At 44.9% G+C, this 20030-nt stretch overlaps 1 protein-coding gene across 28 annotated transcripts in view; it reads right to left on the bottom strand.

Annotated features, from left to right (window-relative positions):
• GRAMD1B (GRAM domain containing 1B) overlaps window positions 1–20030 on the bottom strand; it is a 273617-nt gene that overhangs the window by 101160 nt on the left and 152427 nt on the right. For 4 of the 28 annotated variants that reach the window (XM_065529145.1, XM_074015500.1, XM_074015503.1 and 1 more), the window contains exons 1-2: window positions 15123–15244; window positions 14463–14506 (exon numbers count right to left, since the gene is read on the bottom strand). The exons of 20 other annotated variants lie outside the window; for them this stretch is intronic. Coding sequence is in view for 2 of the 8 variants with exons in the window: in XM_065529140.1 (XP_065385212.1) it covers window positions 14431–14506; window positions 15123–15135 (89 nt within the window). In the remaining 6 variants the exon portion in view is untranslated. Of the gene's footprint in view, window positions 1–14430; window positions 14507–15122; window positions 15245–20030 lie in introns of those variants that run through there. 4 more of the 28 variants (XM_065529140.1, XM_074015493.1, XM_065529146.1 and 1 more) reach the window with 2 other exon arrangements.

The raw sequence follows: 20030 nt of genomic DNA, 5'->3' as shown, positions 1-20030 counted from the left end.
GCAACCTTCAACTGAACCATGATAATAAAGCTTTACGCGGAAACTTGCTCCAAAACAATCAAACCATAACAAGCCTTTACCCTAAAGTTTGCCCATAAAACAATCTGCAGACATCCTCTTGCTGTATGGACATCATCTATACTTGACCCTCTAAAGTGAGAAAAAGTGATCATCTCTCCTTTGGCCAAGCATGGTGGCTCATGCCTGTAATCCTAGCACTTTGGGAGCCCAAGGCGGCGGATCCCTTGAGGTCAGGAGTTTGAGACCAGCCTGGCCAACGTGGCGAAACGTCGTCTCTACTAAAAATACAAAATTTAGCTGGGCGTGGTGGTACGTGCTTGTAATCCCAGTTACTCGGGAGGCTGAGGCAAGACAATCGCTTGAACCAGAGAGACAGAGGTTGCAGTGAGCCCAGATCCCACCACTGCAATCCAGCCTGGGCAACAAATCTGCTTTGTTCTTTTTAGAGGATAAGCACCATGGAGACAAGGGCTGTGTGTCGTTCAGCTAGCTCTATATCCCCACTGAGGAGGAGGGCTTGGGTATTGTAGGGGTACTAGAAGCAAGCATTGAAGTGACCTTACTCAAACCGAACTAAAAACACCATGTTATCTCTCCAATGTCCACATGGTCCAGAAGAAACACTCTTTAAGGTATACTAAGCTTTTGTGACCTGATTCCACTAGTAAAAAATGAAAGAAAAAAGTAAGGTATACTGAGTTTTCAGAAAGGTGTTCCCGAAGCAGCCCTTGGCTGCGGAATGGATCTATCCATAGCCCCATGCCAGACAACCCTCAAATGCTGCCAGGACTTCTGAACACATCCGAAGTTACGTTTTTAAAGCTCCTGGAGCCTGTACCCAGGCCATACTTTCAGCACAGAAACTGAAGGGATGCAACAGATTCCAGAAGTACAAAGAGTTGTCCTTTGTGACCTAGATAATTCACTCAATGGAAATACCAGGTCATGTGATCCAGCCCCGAGGCAAATGTCCCTGAGAGTACTCCAGGTACACGTGAATACTGTATTCTCATCCTGGCCCATCAACTGCTCTGATCACAAGTAACACATAAGGATCAAAGATGTCCAAGTACTATATTAAAAACACATTACTGTAACTGTAAAAGTTTCTGGCTTTTGCTCTAGCTGTTTTTTTTTTTTTTAACTACAAAAACAAAAATCCACAAAGTCAACTCCTTCTCAACTACTAAGAAGAGTATATTGAGGGTTAGTTATGTCAGGCATCAAGCTAAGCATTTTGCATGTATTCTCTTACTAAATCCTCATATCCATGGTATAAGGCAGTACCTCACGATTTTTCAGATAATGCCACTGAAGACTAACTGTAGTGTCTTTTTTATTTATTTATTTTTTTGAGACGAAGTCTCACTCTGTCGCCCAGGCTAGAGTGCAGTGGTGCAATCTCAGCTCATTGCAATCTCTGCCGGCCGGGTTCAAGCAATTCTCCTGCCTCAGTCTCCTGAGTAGCTGAGATTATAGGCGCGCACCACAGTGCCCAGCTAATTTTTGTATTTTTAGTAGAGATGGGGTTTCACCATGTTGACCAGGTTGGTCTCGAACTCCTGACCTCAGGTGATCCACCCACCTCGGCCTCCCAAAGCATTAGAATTGCAGGTATGAGCCACCCTGGCCAGCCTAACTGTAGTGCCTTAATTTGCCTAATGTCAAACAGCTAGCAAGCTGCAAGTCTGGAATTTGAATGCAGGCATCCCTAGCTCAAAAACCTATTGTCTTAATCAATATGTATGTTTATAAAAAATTTCCTTCTCTATCAGACAAGCTGGTTTATAAAAGCTTACATGCTCCCAGGAGAAAAAGAATCCAGGCAGTAAGTAAAAAAGAGACTAAACCAAGACTAAATCTCTTCTGTTACTGATGAGTTAGCTGGCTTTAGTGTCTGTGTGTGATGTGAGGAACCCAAAAGGGAAGGAAGAACAGGAGAGCCCACTGGGTTGAGTGACCATCATCTGCCTCGAATTCCCCTTGGCTCTCTCTTGTTTCTGAAACAACGCTTCTCACAGGGCCCTGGAGACAGATTCCATTTTTGTGGTCCATAAAGAAAACTCGGCTGGCCATGGTGGCTCACACCTGTAATTCCAGCACTTTGGGAGGCTGAGATGGGTGGACCACCTGAGGTCAGGAATTCGAGACCAGCCTTGCCAACATGGTGAAAGCCCGTCTCTACTAAAAATACAAAAATTAGCCACACATGGTGGCACACGCCTATAATCCCAGAGACTTGGGAGGCTGAGGCAGGAGAATCACTGGAACCTGGGAGGCGGAGGTTGCAGTGAGTCGAGATCATGCCACTGCACTCCAGACTGGGCAACAGAGCAAGACCATCAAAAAAAAAAAAAAAGAAAAGAGAAAGAAAATCTCAAAAGGTGATCCAAACACAGCTTTGAAGAAACATGGAAGTGCTTTCTGAGGTAAAGACTAAGACCAAGTGAGATGGGAAAACTGTTCCTCATCTAACTTCCCTCTTTATCTTCTCACCTCCGTGAGAAGCAGTCTCCATGGTTTGAAAAGTTCCTGGTTAGTAAATCGCAAGCAGTAACATAACCTCTAAGAATGAATACACAGATTCTCCTGCTTCTGCCTGACTCCCTGCAATCTGGCTGCTCCCCGACATTTGCATTTCAGGAAGGATAAGAATTGCTTAGAGGAAACTAGATTGCAAAGACTTCCATGTCTGGCACTATGGCATATACACAGATAAAATAGAAAAAAAAAAGAAATTAAAAGTGCTTGATGAGCTATCAAAAAAAAATAAGAAATATTTAAAGGTCAAAAATGTAGTGATGGCAGAAAATAGTGAAACTAGGCTTCAGTTTTCAGGGCCTCCCAGAGCATACTAGAGATAACTCCCAAAGCCCACAAGTGGTGAGAGAATCCAGAGGCGATTGCCTCATAAAGTGGGTGCCAGTGGACTACACTCTCACTGTAAGGATGCACTTGAAAGAAATGCACAAATGCTGCCCAGGAACTAAAAGGAAAATTGCCTGCCCTAAACCTTGATGTTGAACAAAGGAGGAAGAATAATCTCCTCTGATAAATCATAATCACAAACTGACTCTTACACTGATTGCACCCTGAGAGTTTCCTAAACAACTGACCCAGAAACAATTCCCATAAAGGAAGAAAATGACAGATTCAGCCACAATAAAGTTAAAAACTTCAATCATCCAAAGAGATCCTAGAGAGAAAAGACAAGGCTGTTCTAAGAGAAAACATTTGCAACACATATTGCTTGAGAAAGGAACTGTCCACAGAATTTATTAAAAATTCCTACAAACCAATGAGAAAAAGAAGGATAATTCTGAAAACAGACAAATGATTTGAGTTAGCATTTTCAGAAGAGAAAGCAATAAACATATAAAAAGGAGCTCAATTCATTAGTACTCAGGAAAATATAAATTGGAACTCTAGTGAGATGTCATCACATACTCTTCCCATTGACAAAAATTAAAAATCAAATAATATCAAGTGTTGGAAAGGAGCTAGTAGGAGTGTATACTGCTTCAACTCCCTAAGAAAATTATGTGGTATTATGTAATAAAGTTGGATGATTGCATCCTCTAACACCTAACAGTTCTACTCCAATAATGGAAGCAACTCACATTCGGAGGCATGCACGAAAAACTTTAAATAGCATTCCACCTAACAACAAAAGCAAAACAAAAACCCTGAAAACAAATGTCTATCAACAGAAAGGATACATGCCTTGTGTTATCTTCTTAAGGTGGAACAGTACACAGCACTGAAAATGTATAAAGCAGTCACATGCAATGGAGCAGAACAGGTGAGAGGTACTCCTGCAATTGTCATTTCTTCTTTATACTTTATACATATTTTACATATTTTATAAATATTATTTGTTTGTTTTCTTTTTTCTTTCTTTCTTTTTTTTTTTTTTTTTTAGACAGGGTCTCACTCTGTTGCCCAGGCTGGAGTGCAGTAGCATGATTATGGCTCACTGCAGCCTCCACCTCCTGGGCTCCAGTGATTCTCCCACCTCAGCTTCCTGAATAGCTGGGATTGCAGACAAGCACCACCATGCCCAACTAATTTATTTTTATTTTTATTTTTATTTTTTGTAGAGATGGGGTTTCGCTGTGTTGCCCAGATTGTTCTTGAACTCCTGGGTTCAAGCAATCCACCTGCCTTGGTCTCCCAAAGTGCTGGGATTGCAGGCGTAAGCCATCGCGCTCTCCCTATATATTATTTTGTATTAGCTAATTATTCAATGCAAACAATTTTAAAATAAACAGAGTAATTAGAAAACAACTGAACACCAATCCTTTTTGGGTTTTTATAAACAGGCTTGATAAAGAGGGGGTGAGGCACAGGGGTCTAGACAATATTTTGTGTTACCTGAATTTTCACAAATATATGTTCACAAAAATTGGCCTTTCTGAGTTCACTAATTTAATGAACATGAAGTTGGTTTGATTTGTATTACTCCAAGCCTCTTGTTACCACGGTTTCTTCTGAACTTTACTGGGTTTAGAATGGAGGCTGGAAACAGTTCAGCTTTTTCCTTTTGATTTCAGCTGCTTTGACTTTCTGTTGGTCTTCTATGAGTCTTAAAGTCTCGCCTACCCTGGTACTGTTCCTTTCCTAATGCAACAAAAACACAATTGGTGTTTCTTGCCTCATCCATAAATGGGGACTAGAATGGTAAGAGGTCACCAGAGCATGCTATTGTTGACCTTGCCTACAGACACCCAGGACCACCCAGCCAAGGGAAACCTGGAAGCTGTGAACTCAAACGCCACAATATCAGGTCCTGTCTCAGGCTTCTGCCATTGAGTGGCAGAAGCCAAGGGAGAATTCAGCCCTCCTGCCTCCCACCTCCTCATCTGGAGCTCTTTCCACCACTAGAATCCCATGACCTTGGGTAAGCCTCCAAGCCTCTGGCTCCCTATCTGGAGCAGGAAATAAATGACAGGATCCCTGAGGCTCTCCTTCCAGCTCAAATTCTTGCATTCTGTGCTGCTCTCCCTACGCGTCCTGCTTTGCTCCAGGAGCAGGAGCGGAGCAGCGCTGCAGTACCAGGGCATAGCGGCATGCCTCTAGTTGCTGGGAAATCTGGGGCAGAGCAGTTCTGCAGTCACACGTTGGGGAATCAAAGCTCCAAGCTCAGGCAGGGGAGTCATCAGGCTTTGAGAGTGTTATATTTAAGGAGCATTTTGGAGGTCAGGAAGCAAGTGAGAGAGACGCAGCAGGGGAGGAGCAGCCTCCTAAACACTCCATTTCCACAACAAGGCTCTTTCTAGTCCTCCAGCCAAAATCCGCTTCCAAACTGCACTCAATAGAGAGCCTGTGTGAGCTGACCAGCAGACGGCCAGGGCTGCACCCGATCAGGTGCTCCCCACCACTTCCCTGTCCTCTCCCTCCCTTGGCACTCTCCTCTCCCCACCCTCTGCCACTATTAGTCACCGGCTCTGGGGTGACAGTGTGGGCTGCAGGCATTGGCCTTGCCTTCTAGCCTGTTCATCTGTGTCAGCTCCCAGCTTGGAGCCTCCAAAGCCAGCCCCTCCCCTCCTATCCTTGGTACCCTTATGCACACCCCTGCCCTCCAGGCCCACTGTCTGGGTGAAACAGCGCTGTGCAGGGCAGGCACGCGGCCAGAGGGCTGGCAAAGGGTGGCAGGCTTGGGGGCAGAGCAAAGCGGGGCTGTTTGCTTCAAGAATGCTTCCTTCTGGCCAGGCGTGGTGGCTCATGCCTGTAATCCCAGTACTTTGGGAGGCCAAGGCAGGCGGATCACGAGGTCAGGAGATTGAGACCATCCTGGCTAACATGGTGAAACCCTGTCTCTACTAAAAAAAATACAACAAAAATTAGCCCGGCGTGGTGGTGTGCGCCTGTAGTTCCAGCTACTCGGGAGGCTGAGGCAGGAGAATGGTGTGAACCTGGGAGGCGGAGCTTGTAGTAAACCGAGATTGTGCCACTGCACTCCAACCTGGGCGGCAGAGTGAGACTCTGTCTCAAAGAAAAAAAAACCAGAATGCTTCCTTCTGCCTCTATGACCTCCTGGATTTACTGAAGGCACTGGAGTTAAAAAATAAAATGAACAGAATCACCTCCCGCCAGGCTTCTTTGCCCCTCCTTCACAATCTCCTAATCTAGAATATTCCTTCAGGCAATAAACAGGATAGGCAATATCAAAGCCAAACTCCACTCAGCTTGTTTGTGCCCCTAGGAAGAGAAGGAAGCAAGACTGAGGCAGTCAGGGCTTCCCTGTTTGGCTGTGATCCTCTGATCACTCTAGAATCTAAAGGGGTCGCACAAACCTTATGCACAGTGATTCTCACAGCAGCCCAGTGAAGTGCTAAACCACACTTAACACAAGACATGCAGGCTCAGTGAGGTCTAGTTATCTTCCTACTAGTATTGTCATTGCTAGCCGCTCTATAAGGTTGTAATTGGTAAAAAGAGAAAAAAGGAAAAGGTATGAACACCATACCTGAGAATCACAAGCCCCCTCATGCAACTCAGGGTAAGGAAACCCCTTAGCCAGGACATACATTGGGATCACCTCCCTCACTGAACTCAGTGCAACACCCAACTAAGCTTTCTCTCTTCCCCCGTTTAAGCAGCCATTGATATCCCTTCTCCAGGGATATCTTGTCTCCTCCAGATGAGGAGACAAGAGCTCTGTCTGGTAATGGAAATCCCCAAAGAGGACTCCCCCCTCTATCCCACTTTCCCCTTCACCTCTAAAATCATCCTCCCGCTTCCTGAATGCTTGACTGCCTGACTAGTGTTGGTTTCTCTGCATGCTTGCTCATCCCCGTGTCCTGGATCACAAGACCCCTTCTGCTGGTGCACAGAATGGTGGCCCCAAGGAGGTAAGAGCCCTGCTGTCAGAAAGATGCACACACCTCAGAGAAACCCCACAACCAGGAGAGGGGCTGCCGCCTGAAGTCACTCATCATCCTAATTACACACGTAACAAAGGAAAACACCCCTCCTGCCAGATGGAAGAAAGGAGGCAGATTTCTCATTACCCCCGTGGCTCCTCCTGGTTTATCCTCAGGAGAAATTCCGGGTGACTGATGGTGTTAGGGACCCGGGAGGGTGCTTATAAACTCAGGTTCTCTCTGGGAGGAGGCACCCATACACCCACAGCCAGCTGCTTCCTGTTGTCTTCCCACCAAATGGGGATTTCTGCTTCTTCCACTAAATTACGTATCAGTATTACCATTTTTTAAAATACAGACGAATTGAGCGTTAACTCATTTTAAAAGTGAAAGTTGCCTGGCCAAGGACACAGTAAGAATCTATTTATTGTTGGCAGAGAAACTGCTCGATGATAGGACAAGTGCAGAAAAACCGCATTCTTCACTGAGCTGGGACTGACACCACCCCCAGTGGTGTGTACTGTGGTTTAGCACCGGGATTCTAGAATTAGCCTTGAGTTCAAATCTATACTTAATAGCTATGTGACCTTGAGCAACTTACTCCATTTCTCTAAGCCTCGGCTCCTTCATCCATTAAAAAGGTGAGGATGACAAGCACCCATCAGGTTGCTATGAGGAGCGGATGACACTAAGAGCAAGTAAGTGCTCAATACATTTTCACCACTGCTATGATTATTCCCAGCCCGTGTCCGCAGAACCATCACTATATACTACAGGAACCACAGGCTCCATTTCCTGCTCCTAATCTACTTTTTCTCCTTTATGTCAACAAATTTTCCAATTTTTCCTATTTTGTTGGGAATATATTTGCATTGTTTTGTGTTCTTTCCATTAGGTCAATCAGCTGTTTATTTTTTCAACAAGAACTGTACTTATGGCTGGGGGCGGTGGCTCATGCCTGTAATCCCAGCACTTTGGGAGGCTGAGACAGGTGGATCATTTGAGGTCAGGAGTTTGAAACCAACTTGGCCAATATGGTGAAACACCATCTCTACTAAAAACACAAAAATTAGCCGGACGTGGTGGTGTGCACCTGTAATCCCACCTACTCAGGAGGCTGTTGCTGGAGAATTCCTTGAGCCCAGAAGGTGGAGGTTGCAGTAAGCCAAGATCGTGCCATTGCTCTCCAGCCTGGGTGACAGAGCGAGACTCTGTCCAAAAACAGAACCATACTTACGGAGCGTCTAATATGTTCATGACCCAAGCAAATCACAATGATATTTCAAAGTTAGATCCAGAGTTCTCTTTGATCTCTACCAGTCAGTAATCCAACAAGGAAGACAAAAGATGGGCATTAAACTATATTAAATAACACTAACTTAAAATATAAGGCAGTAAGTCTCTAAGAGACACATATCTAATCAGAAGGACATATTATCTCTGTTTTCCAAAATGAACAGGTTTGTAATCATTACACCAACTTTTTTTAATCAACAGACGAGTAACGGTGAATAGTCTCAGCTGACTTACATTGTCTGTTCGTGATACTTCTTGATTAGTCTGGTATTAACACAAAAGAGCCAAAAAAAAGGGATCCAATATTTGTCATCATCCTTTATGGAGACAAGAGCTTCCTATTTGCATGAGAGGTGTCCAGAAATAGTGCCTTCGGAACATATTGCTACTATCACTGCCAATAAATACAGGTTTACTTGGATGGAGCATCTAATGAGTTCAATTTTAAACAGTTTCATTTCGTCATCGGGACATTTTCTCAACAGTGCTCTAAGGTTAGGGCAGGGGAAGCTTTAAGTTGTTTCAGGCACAGATACCCACTACCCTCTCTCAACATCACAACAGACATGAGACTGGCATATCATGAGTAGACCAAAATGTTCAGCTTCCATCCATTTTGTGACCAGCACTATTCAGTAAATGCTCTTCCATGCACTGAGCCACTAACTACCTTTGATGATCCAGTGGCATTTGTGTGCTGGTGTGTACCATGATGGGGTTTTTACATGGAGTGGTAATGAACTGAGAAAAATTAGGACAATGTGGTAAACACCAAAAGGTTAAATATGTTGGCTGGGTGCAGGGGCTCACACCTATAATCCTGGCACTTCGGGAGGCCAAGGTGGGCAGATCACTTGAGCTCAGGAGTTTGAGACTAGACTGGGCAACATGGTGAAATCCTCGTTTCTACTAAAAATACAAAAATTAGCTGGGTGTGGTGTTGCATACCTGTGGTCCCAGCTACATGGGAGGCTGAGGTAGGAGGATTGCTGGAGCCCAGGAGGTGGAGGTTGCAATGAGCTGAGATCGTGCCACTGCACTCCAGCCTGGGAGACAGAGCAAGACTCTGTCTGAAGAGAAAGAAAGAAGGAAAGAAAGAAAGAGAGAGAGAGAGAAGGAAGGAAGGAAGGAAGGAAGGAGAGAAAGAGGAATAAAGAAAGAGAAAGAAAAAGAAAGAGAAAGAAAGAAAGAGAGAAAAAAGTTTGAATATATTGACAGCATGACCTTCTAAATTTTGTGTTTAAATATTCTTTAAATATACATATACATAGTGGTGGTAGTTCTATATTTTAGTTTAGTTGCTAGCTTTCATAGGTAAAATAAATAACTGGTAATTCTTTGCTGGTCTGCCAATGTTTTTCAATCTCTCCACAAAATCCAGAAGTTCAGACTCCCCTGTGAAGAAGGCTCTCCGTTCTAAGACCTCACCCTATAAGGAGAGCCTCTGCCTCTCAACTGCTGTGATGGGGCATCTGATTTTTTTTGGATTTTGGAATATTTGCAGGATACATAGTCAAATCTGAAGTCTGAAATGCTCTGACGAGTATTGCCTTTGAACGGCATGTTGGCACTCAGTACGTTTCAGGTTTGGGAGCATTTCTCATTTCAGATTTTCAGATCTGAGATGCTCAACCAGTACCATTCCCTAACCTCGGACACAAATTTCTTATTGTTCCTGAACAATTTCACCTAGATATCTCACAGGCAGTTCAGAGCCATCATGAATAAAGGAAACTCCTCACTGTCCCACTGTCTCCTCCCAACTCTGACCTCCTGTATCGATCTCAAATCACCTCACCAGCTCCAAGTCACCCAGTCAGAAACCAACAATTCACCCTAGACTCCTCCTCTTCCATCTCGCATTTAATTAGGAACTACATCATGTCAATTCTAGCACCTGAAATATGACTAGAGTGTGCTTCTTGCTGTCAGCGTTCACCCGCCTTTCAATTCTTACCTTTAGGTTTGTAGTTGCAGTTAGCCTCTCCTATTTGTTCATTCACCAGATATTTATTGAGCATCTATCATCTGCCAAGTAAAATGCTAAGTGCTAGGGTTTCTGTGAATTAAGAAACAAAACACACAATCCCAGTCCTCAAGGAGCTCACAGTCTAGTGGGGAGAGATAGATGTATTAAAAAAAAAAAAAAGTTATCAGAGATGGAGCAAAACGAGGCAATTATCTTACTTGTCTGCCTCGGAGCCAGAGTAGAGTACCTTCTCAAAAGCAAACCTGATGGTACCTTGAAGTCCTTCAGCTGTTCGCAGTGTCTATGCAATCTTGGCACTGCACGAGCTTTCACAGCGTTTCAGCTCCCTGTTTCTCTTCTGATTTTGACATCTGCCTCTTGTCTTCTACATGCATCCTAGGCACCAGTCCTGCCAAGCTACTTGTCATGCCCTGGACCCTGTCATGTCCATCCGAGGTCCACTGTTCTCTAACAGATCTCTGCACCCATGACCACCATTCAGTGACTATCTGCAGTGTGCCAGACATTAATCCTAAAGCGTTGCATTTAATCCTCATGACAATCCCGGCGTATTGATGGTGACCTCATGGACAAATGAGGAAACTGAGACCAGGGAAGGCCAAGATAACTCACTGGAGTTCACAGAGCCAGAAAGCAACAGGGTCAGCATTTGAACCTAGACATGTCCAACTCCAAATCACAGCCACATCATCTTTCCTCTCGTGTCCACCTGATAAATTCCCACCCACGCTTCAGGTCTCAGATCAAATGTAACTTTCTTTACAAAGCCCTTCATGAACTGTCCAGTCAGGTAATTATTCTGGCTTCCCTGATTTTGAACATATTACCTTGTGTTGCCATAATTTGTTTACTCGTCTGTCTCCCGCAACGACCCATGACCATCTCTTCACAGTGACTGTGAGCTACCCATCTCTAAGCTCTCCACACTGAACTCTCTCCACTGGCGTACAGTCAGCATTTAATAAACATCTGGTGAACGAATGGGTTCATTAATGCTCCCTAACCTCTTTTCTCAAAGTTAAGACAGAAACTCTTGCCAAGCACAGTGGCTCAAGCCTGTAATACCAGACTTTGGGAGGCCAAGGTGGGAGAATTGCTTGAGCCCAGGAGTTCGAGACCAGCCTGGGCAACATAGTGAGACTCCATTTCTACAAAAAATAAAAAATTAGCCAGGTGTGGTGGCATGCACCTGTAGTCCCAGCTACTCAGGAGGCTGAGGCAGGAGGATCACTTGAGCCAAAGAAGTTGAGGTTGCAATGAGCCATGATTGCACCACTGCACTCCAGCCTGGGCAACAGAGACCCTGTCAAGAAGGAAAGAAAGGAAAGAAAGGAAAGAAAGGAAGAAAGGAGAGAGAGAGAGGAAGGAGGGAGGGAAGGAGGGAAGGAGGGAAAGAAGGAAGGAAGGAAGGAAGGAAGGAAGGAAGGAAGGAAGGAAGGAAGGAAGGAAGGAAGGGAAAGAAAGAAAAAAGAAAGAAACAAAGAAAGAAAGAAAAAAGAAAGAAAGAAAACTCTCAGTAACAATTCATCATCTACATCTACGTATCTTAACACAGTCAAGTCAGGTTATCAGATGGCACTAGTCTGCAGTGTAACCTTAAAAAGAAAAAAAAAAAAACGAGTAGTACTATGACAATGCAGTGGAGTAATAGAACCTCAAAATCCAGCCTTCAGAAAGTGAAGTCACACCTCTAAAAGCTCTACTCCAGGAACTGAACAGTCTAATAAGGAATGTTGTCATCAAGACTGACCACACCTCCACCAAAAGCTATTTCATTCCAGGGTAATTTAACCCAGTTCATTGCGGCTAGGGGAGATTCTGGGAATAGTATCTCAGAAAAAAAAGGGGAAGCCTGAGATAAGGGGGATGCATTTTTCATGTATTTAGACATTTAAAAAGTGATATTCAAATTGTATGTAAATTACTTACAAGCTGCTTTTATGCATTATCAGAGATTCCAGGACATTGGCCGTAATATGTAAGTTCCTCTTGTACCTGGGCTTTGTACCTAGGCTACAGAAATAGGCTCTTTATGGGAGCATCTTGATCAGTTAAAAGTTCTTAAACTTTTTTGAGTAATAAGCCTTCTGGGGAGCTGATGAAAGTCAAGAATACTCTCCCCAGAAAAATGTACAGAAATACAAAATTCTGCCTACCAACAAGGGGGGCTCGTGGACCCTCTCCCAAAATCCATCCAGAGCCCTGAATGGTTCACAGGCACAGATTGAAAATGCCTGAAGTAAACTTCCAAAGGGTCTGGATTAGAGAAGGTTAAAAAAAAAGATTCACAATGCTGCTGTGAAATGACATCAGTTTCTGTTAGCCAATCAGATTCTCTGTTGGTCAAGGTTCTGCAAGTAAATGCCTCAGCCTCCTCAGTAGCTGGGACTACAGGTGCATGCCACCACACCTGGCTAATTTTTTATTTTTTGCAAAAATAAAACAGAACGATCCAACTCTAACATCTGATGCTATACCTGCTTAAATCATGTGCAATCTGGACTAAGGGAAAGCAAGGGCCTAAGTAAAATCAGGCTGTTTCTGCCTCCATATGCAAATACAAACTAAACAGACCTTTCCAAACTAACCACAGAATAAACCCCCAAAATCCCCAGACCACACCTTTTCCAGAGCACTCGCCACCACCATCTCCTGAGAGCCAGCTGGTTGATAACAAACCACCTACAACTTCAAGAGCTAGTTCACTAGAGGGTTTGAAAGGCCTTGGTGAAGACGGACAGCAGCATTCCCACCACACAGCAAACTGCTTGCAGCAAATTGTTTTGGATCCAAACACAGTTTCAGATGCCTGCTTTCATGGCCGCCACTGCCCACTGTCAAGGTAGTATAAGCACTTTGCAACACTCCATATTCAAAGGGGCTATTCAGATGTTTGTGGAAGACAGAAAAAGAGAGAGGAAGGGGAGACAGAGGAGGGAATGGGTCCAGGAAGACCTGTTCTCATTTAGTTTGCTCTCTCTGACTCCTTTTTAAGAAAACTGAGAATTTGACAGACCTAAACTGATTAAAACAACAGATGTGTGTAATTTTCACCTTTGTGCAGACCAGGAGATGGAAGCCCAGAGAAGTTAAGTGACTTGGATCTGATCACACAGCCTGCAGGGCTGGGAGGAGCAGAAAACCAAGTTCTATGATTCCCACAGACATGTCCTAACCACTATAACACATTCCTGCCGGTTCATGCTGGCAACAGACTTGCCGCTTGGGTGTCCTCTCTCATTCTTCCTCCATACACAACACAGGGTACCCAACCTGCTCCAGAAGTCTGAACCTTGTCCAGTCTTCCATCTCTGAGAGAAAGGAGACCCTGCCATCTGGCCAAAAAGCAAGGCTCCCAAATGAAAGGCTGAGATATTCGGGAAGGATTACACATCTCTTCCTGCACACTGGAGCTGGGGTTGGGGCTGCACAGACTAAGCCTCCTTAGATGCCCCCATCCACTCCCAATGGCTCTAACTCCTTGTTTGGAAAAATACACAGAAAAGCAAATTTCAAATTGCAAGCAGGAGCCAGGAGAGATTTGAAAGCTATCTCAGGAACGCCCTCTAGCGTGCCCACAGGGTGCGAGCAGCACAGCACCCAGGCCCCATTCCCTGGAGGTGCCCAGGCCCACACTGCCATTGGGGCATCCGGCGAGCAGTGGGCGGGGACAGCAGCAGCATCTGCCACTCACATACAAACTCCTCTCCAATCCCAAGGCCAACGTCTGCTGCAGGATGAGAGGCAGTCTCTGCTTTTAAGACGGTCCAGCCCGCACCAACCCCACCCATTCCTTATACAACAGGGAGAAGGAAAAGAGAAGCAAACAGAAGGTAAAAAGAAAGTATGGAGGTTGCACAAATGGAATGCAGTGCAGAGAAGAAGCAGAGGAAGAAGACGGAGAGAGAGAGAGTAAAAGAGAGGCGTAACTGAAAAAGAGACAGGATAAAGAGAAACAAAAAATAGGGCAAGACTAAAGAAAAAGAGGGACATATAAGTGAGTGCAGATGAAAGCTACAGATACCTCCACCCTCCACCCTGCACCCCTCATCCACCCACTCCGACTTCCAAGCACACCACGGTGGGGCATGTGCTTTGTAGGACCTGGCACCTCCTCGCCTCTCCTGAGGTCTTGGTGCTCACAACATTTCCCTCCACTCTGACACAGCCCCTGGATGCTCACGAGTGGCGGGCTGAGGGAGAGGAGGAGAGAGAAAAGTGAACCAAAGGCAGAACTCGCCAAGCGAAGCCACTTACGCACAGTGCGGCCGGCAGCATTTCCATCCTACCTTTGCTGTCGCCATGTCAGCCGGCTCCATGATCTCTGCTTGGCCTAAGGAGCAGCGGCACCATCCAGAGAGAAAAGGCAGAGTCACAAACGTCCACCCAGGGAGAACACACCACCCCTCTGGAAGGCTGGGGAAAATAAGACACCTATTTCTACTCTCTGGCCCCCCTGGGACTTCCTCAGTTTCCGGGTAAGAGGTCAGAGTCTGGAGGTCCACACCAAGTAGGGGGGCCCTGTCTCCTGTCTGTGTTCCACAGACACCCAGGAGGCTGAGTCAGGGGGCACCTCCCCTGGCCTGGTACTTCTTCCCAGGAGCGAAGTGTGGGTCTTCCCAGGCTCCCCCTGTTGAGAGGGAGAAGGCACAAAGATGGAGGCCTGCCCTCCCATCACCCCGCCAACTGGTACCCACAGGTCAGGATGAGGGGGGCATGTGGGAAGAGGCCAGCTGGCAGGTAATGAGCAAGAGCTGGGGGGAGCAGGAAGGGAGAAGGTCAGCGGCTGGTGGGGGGCAGGCGGGTGTGAGAACCTCAAGAAGGTGCAGGCACTCGGCTGGAAGCAGAAAGGTGCTGTGCAAGGAAGTGCCGGAGCCACAAAGCCGGAGCCTGGCACGGCAAGGTGGAGAATGCAAAAGGAGAGAAATTCGCCCGGTGAAGCCACTCACCTTGCAATAACATTCAGACTGACTGAGGCCTACACAGGAGCCAGGAGCGGGCGGTTCACACACCCCCACTCCACTCCCAGAGACTCACAGCCTCTGTCTAAAGGTACATGAGAGCAGCCGGCAGCCTGGCTGGATCTGCAGAGGCCCCTGGCTCTCTCCGAGCAGTCTGATTGGAGGAGCAGGATGACTTCATCCAGCCCCATTCATCACTCTAGGTTTCCTGCCCAGCAGGGACAGGCCGCTCGCTTGCAGTGACTACAGCTTCCTCTCTGGCCCACTTTACTCGGTCAACCTGGGATAAGCTTCATCCATGAGGGGAGCCCCGGGGAAGGGGATCAGAGTATCTCAGCCCTATTGGGAAGAGAGGAGCAGGCTGCTCACATTCCCAAGACAGTGCAAGGATTCTTCTTAAAACACAGTACATATATTCACTGTGTGTGTTTGCGGTGCCAGAGCTGGCATCCATACGACAGAGCAAGGCTCCTAGAAACTGGTGAGGAAACGGGGTGTATGCTCTGGTGAGCCACTCATCTTCCTGACAAAAACATGAAAATAAACCCATCCAAATATTTAAAGATATTTCTCCCAATCAGAAAGAATAATCTATAGAAAAACACCCATGTAGTTCCTGAGGCATCGCCAAGTACCTCCCTCCTATCATTTTCCCCCATCAGCTCCCCTGTAGCAGCCCCTGAAACATGCTAACCTTTCTTCTGTTAAGGACATTGGTTCCTTCATGCTTGTTATCTCACATCTACAAAAGGTTACAAGCGAATGGGACTTACAGCTTCAGCTCCCATTTTGCAGATGAGGAAACAGGCCCAGATAAAAGGCCAAAGGGTCAAAACAAGGATGTCAGTCTCCCAGTGCTCATTTCCATGTAGACTTTACCCTCAGAAATGGTGAGATCCTCAGAGAAAAATGACCCCTCCTTATTTACTTCTTCGTTTCCTCCCCCACACCTACTCCCAATCCAGCCCCCAGACCACAGAAAAAAAAACAACAACAACAAAGCAAGTGTTAGATAGAGTAAAATATAATTTAAAAAAGAAGGCACGGCCAGGCACAGTGGCTCACACCTGTAATCCCAGCACTTTGGGAGGCAGAGGTAGGCAGATCATCTGAGGTCTGGAGTTCGAGACCAGCCTGGCCAACATAATAAAACCCCATCTCTACTAAAAATACAAAATTAGCCAGTCATGGTGGTGCACACCCGCAGTCCCAGCTACTTGGGAGGCTGAGGCAGGAGAATCACTTGAACCAAGTAGGCAGAGGCTTGCGGTGGGTCAAGACCATGCCATTGCACTCCAGCCTGGGCAAAAAGAGCAAAACTCTGTCAAAAAAAAAAAAAAAGAAAGCAATGATTGCATGATCATTTATTACCTTGCTTCTGTTCAAGTCTGACTTTATAACCAAACAACTCAATCAGGTAGATCAATATAGACTAGGAAAGAGTTTTCCAAAAAATTGATAACACTGACAACACACAGTGTTGTGCTCACGGGTCTGGCTTAACTACAGGAACAATAGCTGTGACAATTCTCATTTATATAGTGCTCCATAATTTACAATGCATTTCTGTTATTGTTTGAATGTGTCTTCCAAAACTCATGTTGAAATTTAATGGCCACTGTAACAGTATAGTATTAAGAGGTAGAAACTTTAAGAGGTAATTAAGTCATGAGAGTGGCCCTCATGGATGGTTTGATTCAGTTATCCTGAAAGTAAGTTAGTTATCGTAAGAGTGGGCTCCCAATAAAAGGATGAGATCAACCGACTTTCTTCCTGTCTAAGGTACTCTCTTGCCCTTCTGCCATGGGGTAACTCAGCACGAGGCCTTCCCCAGATGCTGGTGTTACGCTTTTGGATTCCCCAGCCTCCAAAACCATAAGCTAAATAAACTTCACTTCTTTATCAATTACTCAGCCTGTGGTGTTCTGTTATAGCAGCAGAAAATAGAAGATCATTTCCAAATCCATTACTTCCTTGGACACTGAGAACCCTGTCAGGTCAAGACTGTTTCCCCCATTTTAAAGATAACTAACCTGAGATTCAGAGACTCTAAGCAACTTGTCCAACATCACACAGTCAGCAGAGCAGAACTGAGACTCACCCCATATTCACTAAGTCCAAATCCCTTTCCACTAAACATCATAATACCAAATTTCCTACCTCTCAACATTTTCTTCCTCAATCTGCACCCAAGTCTTGCTCCCTGTTACTACAGTTCGGTAGAGAACATAAAACCTCAATTTGACACTTCTCTTTGAGGGCTTTTTTTTAAATTGAAGATGGCAAATTATAAAAAATGCATTATTAAACATTAAGAAAAAAATCTTGGGACTATTCAGAGGTTGGTATATATATTTAAACAAATCTCCTATGTCCTATGTACAGTGAAAATTGCTTTTAGATAAAAAGTATTTATCTAAATGAATTTGCTCATGTTCACCTTATTTTAATTTATTTTAATTTAACTACTCTGATTTAAACTGAGGTTGGGGGAAGGATGTATATCCTGATACAGGCACACATCCTGTTAGAGGAACATGGTTTTTTTTCCAGCCACAATAAACGGAATTCAACACTTCTCCCATTCATATTCCATCCTACACTAATAAAAAAAAAAGGTTGAGGATGACAGTAGTGGAATTTAGGCCAATAGATGGATTCCTTTAGCCTATTGCCTGGTTTCTATAAGCCCTAGACCATGGTCTTGAATATAATAAACTTGAAAAGCCATGAGGCTTTGCTAGCACTGCAGTAGAGGTAATCAATCATACCCCCACCACAAACCAAAGGTGTGGGGGCCATGCCAATCTACATGTCATCTTCTCTGCCCAGAGGCCTGTAACGTTTCTTCTGGCTCTTGCTGAGGCCTGCCATCCTCTTTGTTCCTGGGCTGATAGTCAAATGTACAAACACATGGAGAGCAGAAGGCTAGTATCAATGGAGACGGATGTTCTATTACATCAAAATCACACAGAAATCAGATCCATGTTAATGGGGGTCCACCCAGTCACCTGAATGACCAAAAGCATTTACTGACTCAGTTTTTAAAGAACTGTGATACAGCCCTGGATGGTGAACATGTGCAGAAGGCTTCAGAAGCACCATATGTATATTACACAGCGATTCATACGTCTGAACTTAAAGCAGGAGGAAGAGTGCTGTTAACTGCAGAGTAGACAACCTAGAAGTTGGGGCTGGGCAGGAGGCAGGGGAGAGTCCTAGGCTTTAATGAGAGTGGGGAGAAGTCCCAGAGTCAAAGAAAACTCCAGAAAGAAAAGAGAATGAAAGAGAAAACAGGGTCGGGGAGAGGGGGAGGGGTACTAATGCAGGTTGTCTAAATAAAACCAATTGAATCCCTACCTCTGCTGCTACTAACCAGAAAGGACTTGATCTAAATAATTATTCATAAGATAACTAGTTTCTCTATTGTATGCATTTGCTTTTTGCTTTTTGAACTAGAGACCAGAAGCTCCCTCTTCAGCAACTTAGGCTCATTTCATTTTGCCTAATATTTAATGAAATACAGAAAGAAATGCCTCTTTATAATATCATTCTCTCTCTAGGGCAATTATCTCTACTAATTGCTTTACTTTGGGTATTACTTCCTAACTTCTTAATCACTGTACTTATACACCAAGTTAAAGAGAGACAGGAAAAAAAAAAAAAAAAAAAAAAAAACAGATGCTTTTGAAAAGAGGCTGGAATGAGTTCTGGCAGGGGTGTGGGTGAAGGGGTTGCGGGAAGTACAAGCACCAAGTTCCCTAAGGGCAACTCCAAGGTTGGACACTGCACCTGCTTCTTTAGGAAGAGCCTCCATGGCAGCTGCCTCTTGGGAGGTGGGGTTGCAAGGAAACTGAGTGAGGCTGTTTCAAACCCTGGTCACATCAACCTCCCCCGCTGCACTCTGGGACATGTAGTTCTGAATAACGGGCAGTGCTGCGGCCATCTTTGCATTGCTTACAGAGTGTGCGGCTTGATCTCTCTGCCTGTCCTAAGCCTATAAATACAGATCAAATGCTTTTGCCAAGGAGGTGAAATCCCTTCTTTCGAGAGTCTGGGTGCTGATTGTAAACTGAAAAGATGGTGATGAAACAGAAAGAGATTTACAGAACTACAAGGGACTTGAAATAAGGAAGACCTTGAGAGGTCACTAGATGTAGATGCTCCCTATATACGTAGATGACAGGTTATCTAGACAGAAGAGAGGGAGAGAAAGAAAGAGGAAGGAAGAAAGAGAGGGAGAGTGAAAGAGAAAGAGGGCAGTGTGTCTGTGTTCCCATGAGGATGTGTATCTGCTTCAGTGCCTTTTCTTTTGTTAACCATCAGCTCCTAGAGGCAGCTAAGCATGAGGAAGAGTTTCAGCTTGAATTCTGACTCGACCACTCACCCACCATCTGTGAATCTTGAGCAAGTTACTTAGCCCTGTGTGCCCCTATTTCCTCATCTATAAGACAGGGATAATAATAATATTCAAGTCATAGGCTGTTACAAAGATTAACTGAGATAACATATGTAAAGGGATTAGAGTTGTGTCTGGCACATAGCAAATATAACCTAAAAGTTAGGTGTTTGTTTTTCATTCAGTGGTTTACCACCTGTCTTCCCCTAATCCATGTGACCTCTTACCCCAGAGCAGGAAAATTTTACATCCTCCACAGAATTGATGATGGTAGAGGTAGAGTGGACAGCAGTCAAACCCACCTGCTGTTTTAGGTGAACAAAGACATCAAAACAAGCTGGGCATGATGGCTCATGTCTGTAATCCCAGCACTTGGGGAGGTTGAGGGGAAGAATCACTTGAGACCAGGAATTCAGGACCACCCTGGACAACAGAGTGAGAGCCTCCCGTCTCTACAAAAAAAAAAAAAAAAATTATTTATTTATTTATTTATTTTT

This window comes from Macaca fascicularis, chromosome 14, assembly GCF_037993035.2.
Source record: "Macaca fascicularis isolate 582-1 chromosome 14, T2T-MFA8v1.1".
Classification (NCBI taxonomy): domain Eukaryota; kingdom Metazoa; phylum Chordata; class Mammalia; order Primates; family Cercopithecidae; genus Macaca; species Macaca fascicularis.
This window is presented reverse-complemented; position numbering and strand designations above follow the sequence as displayed.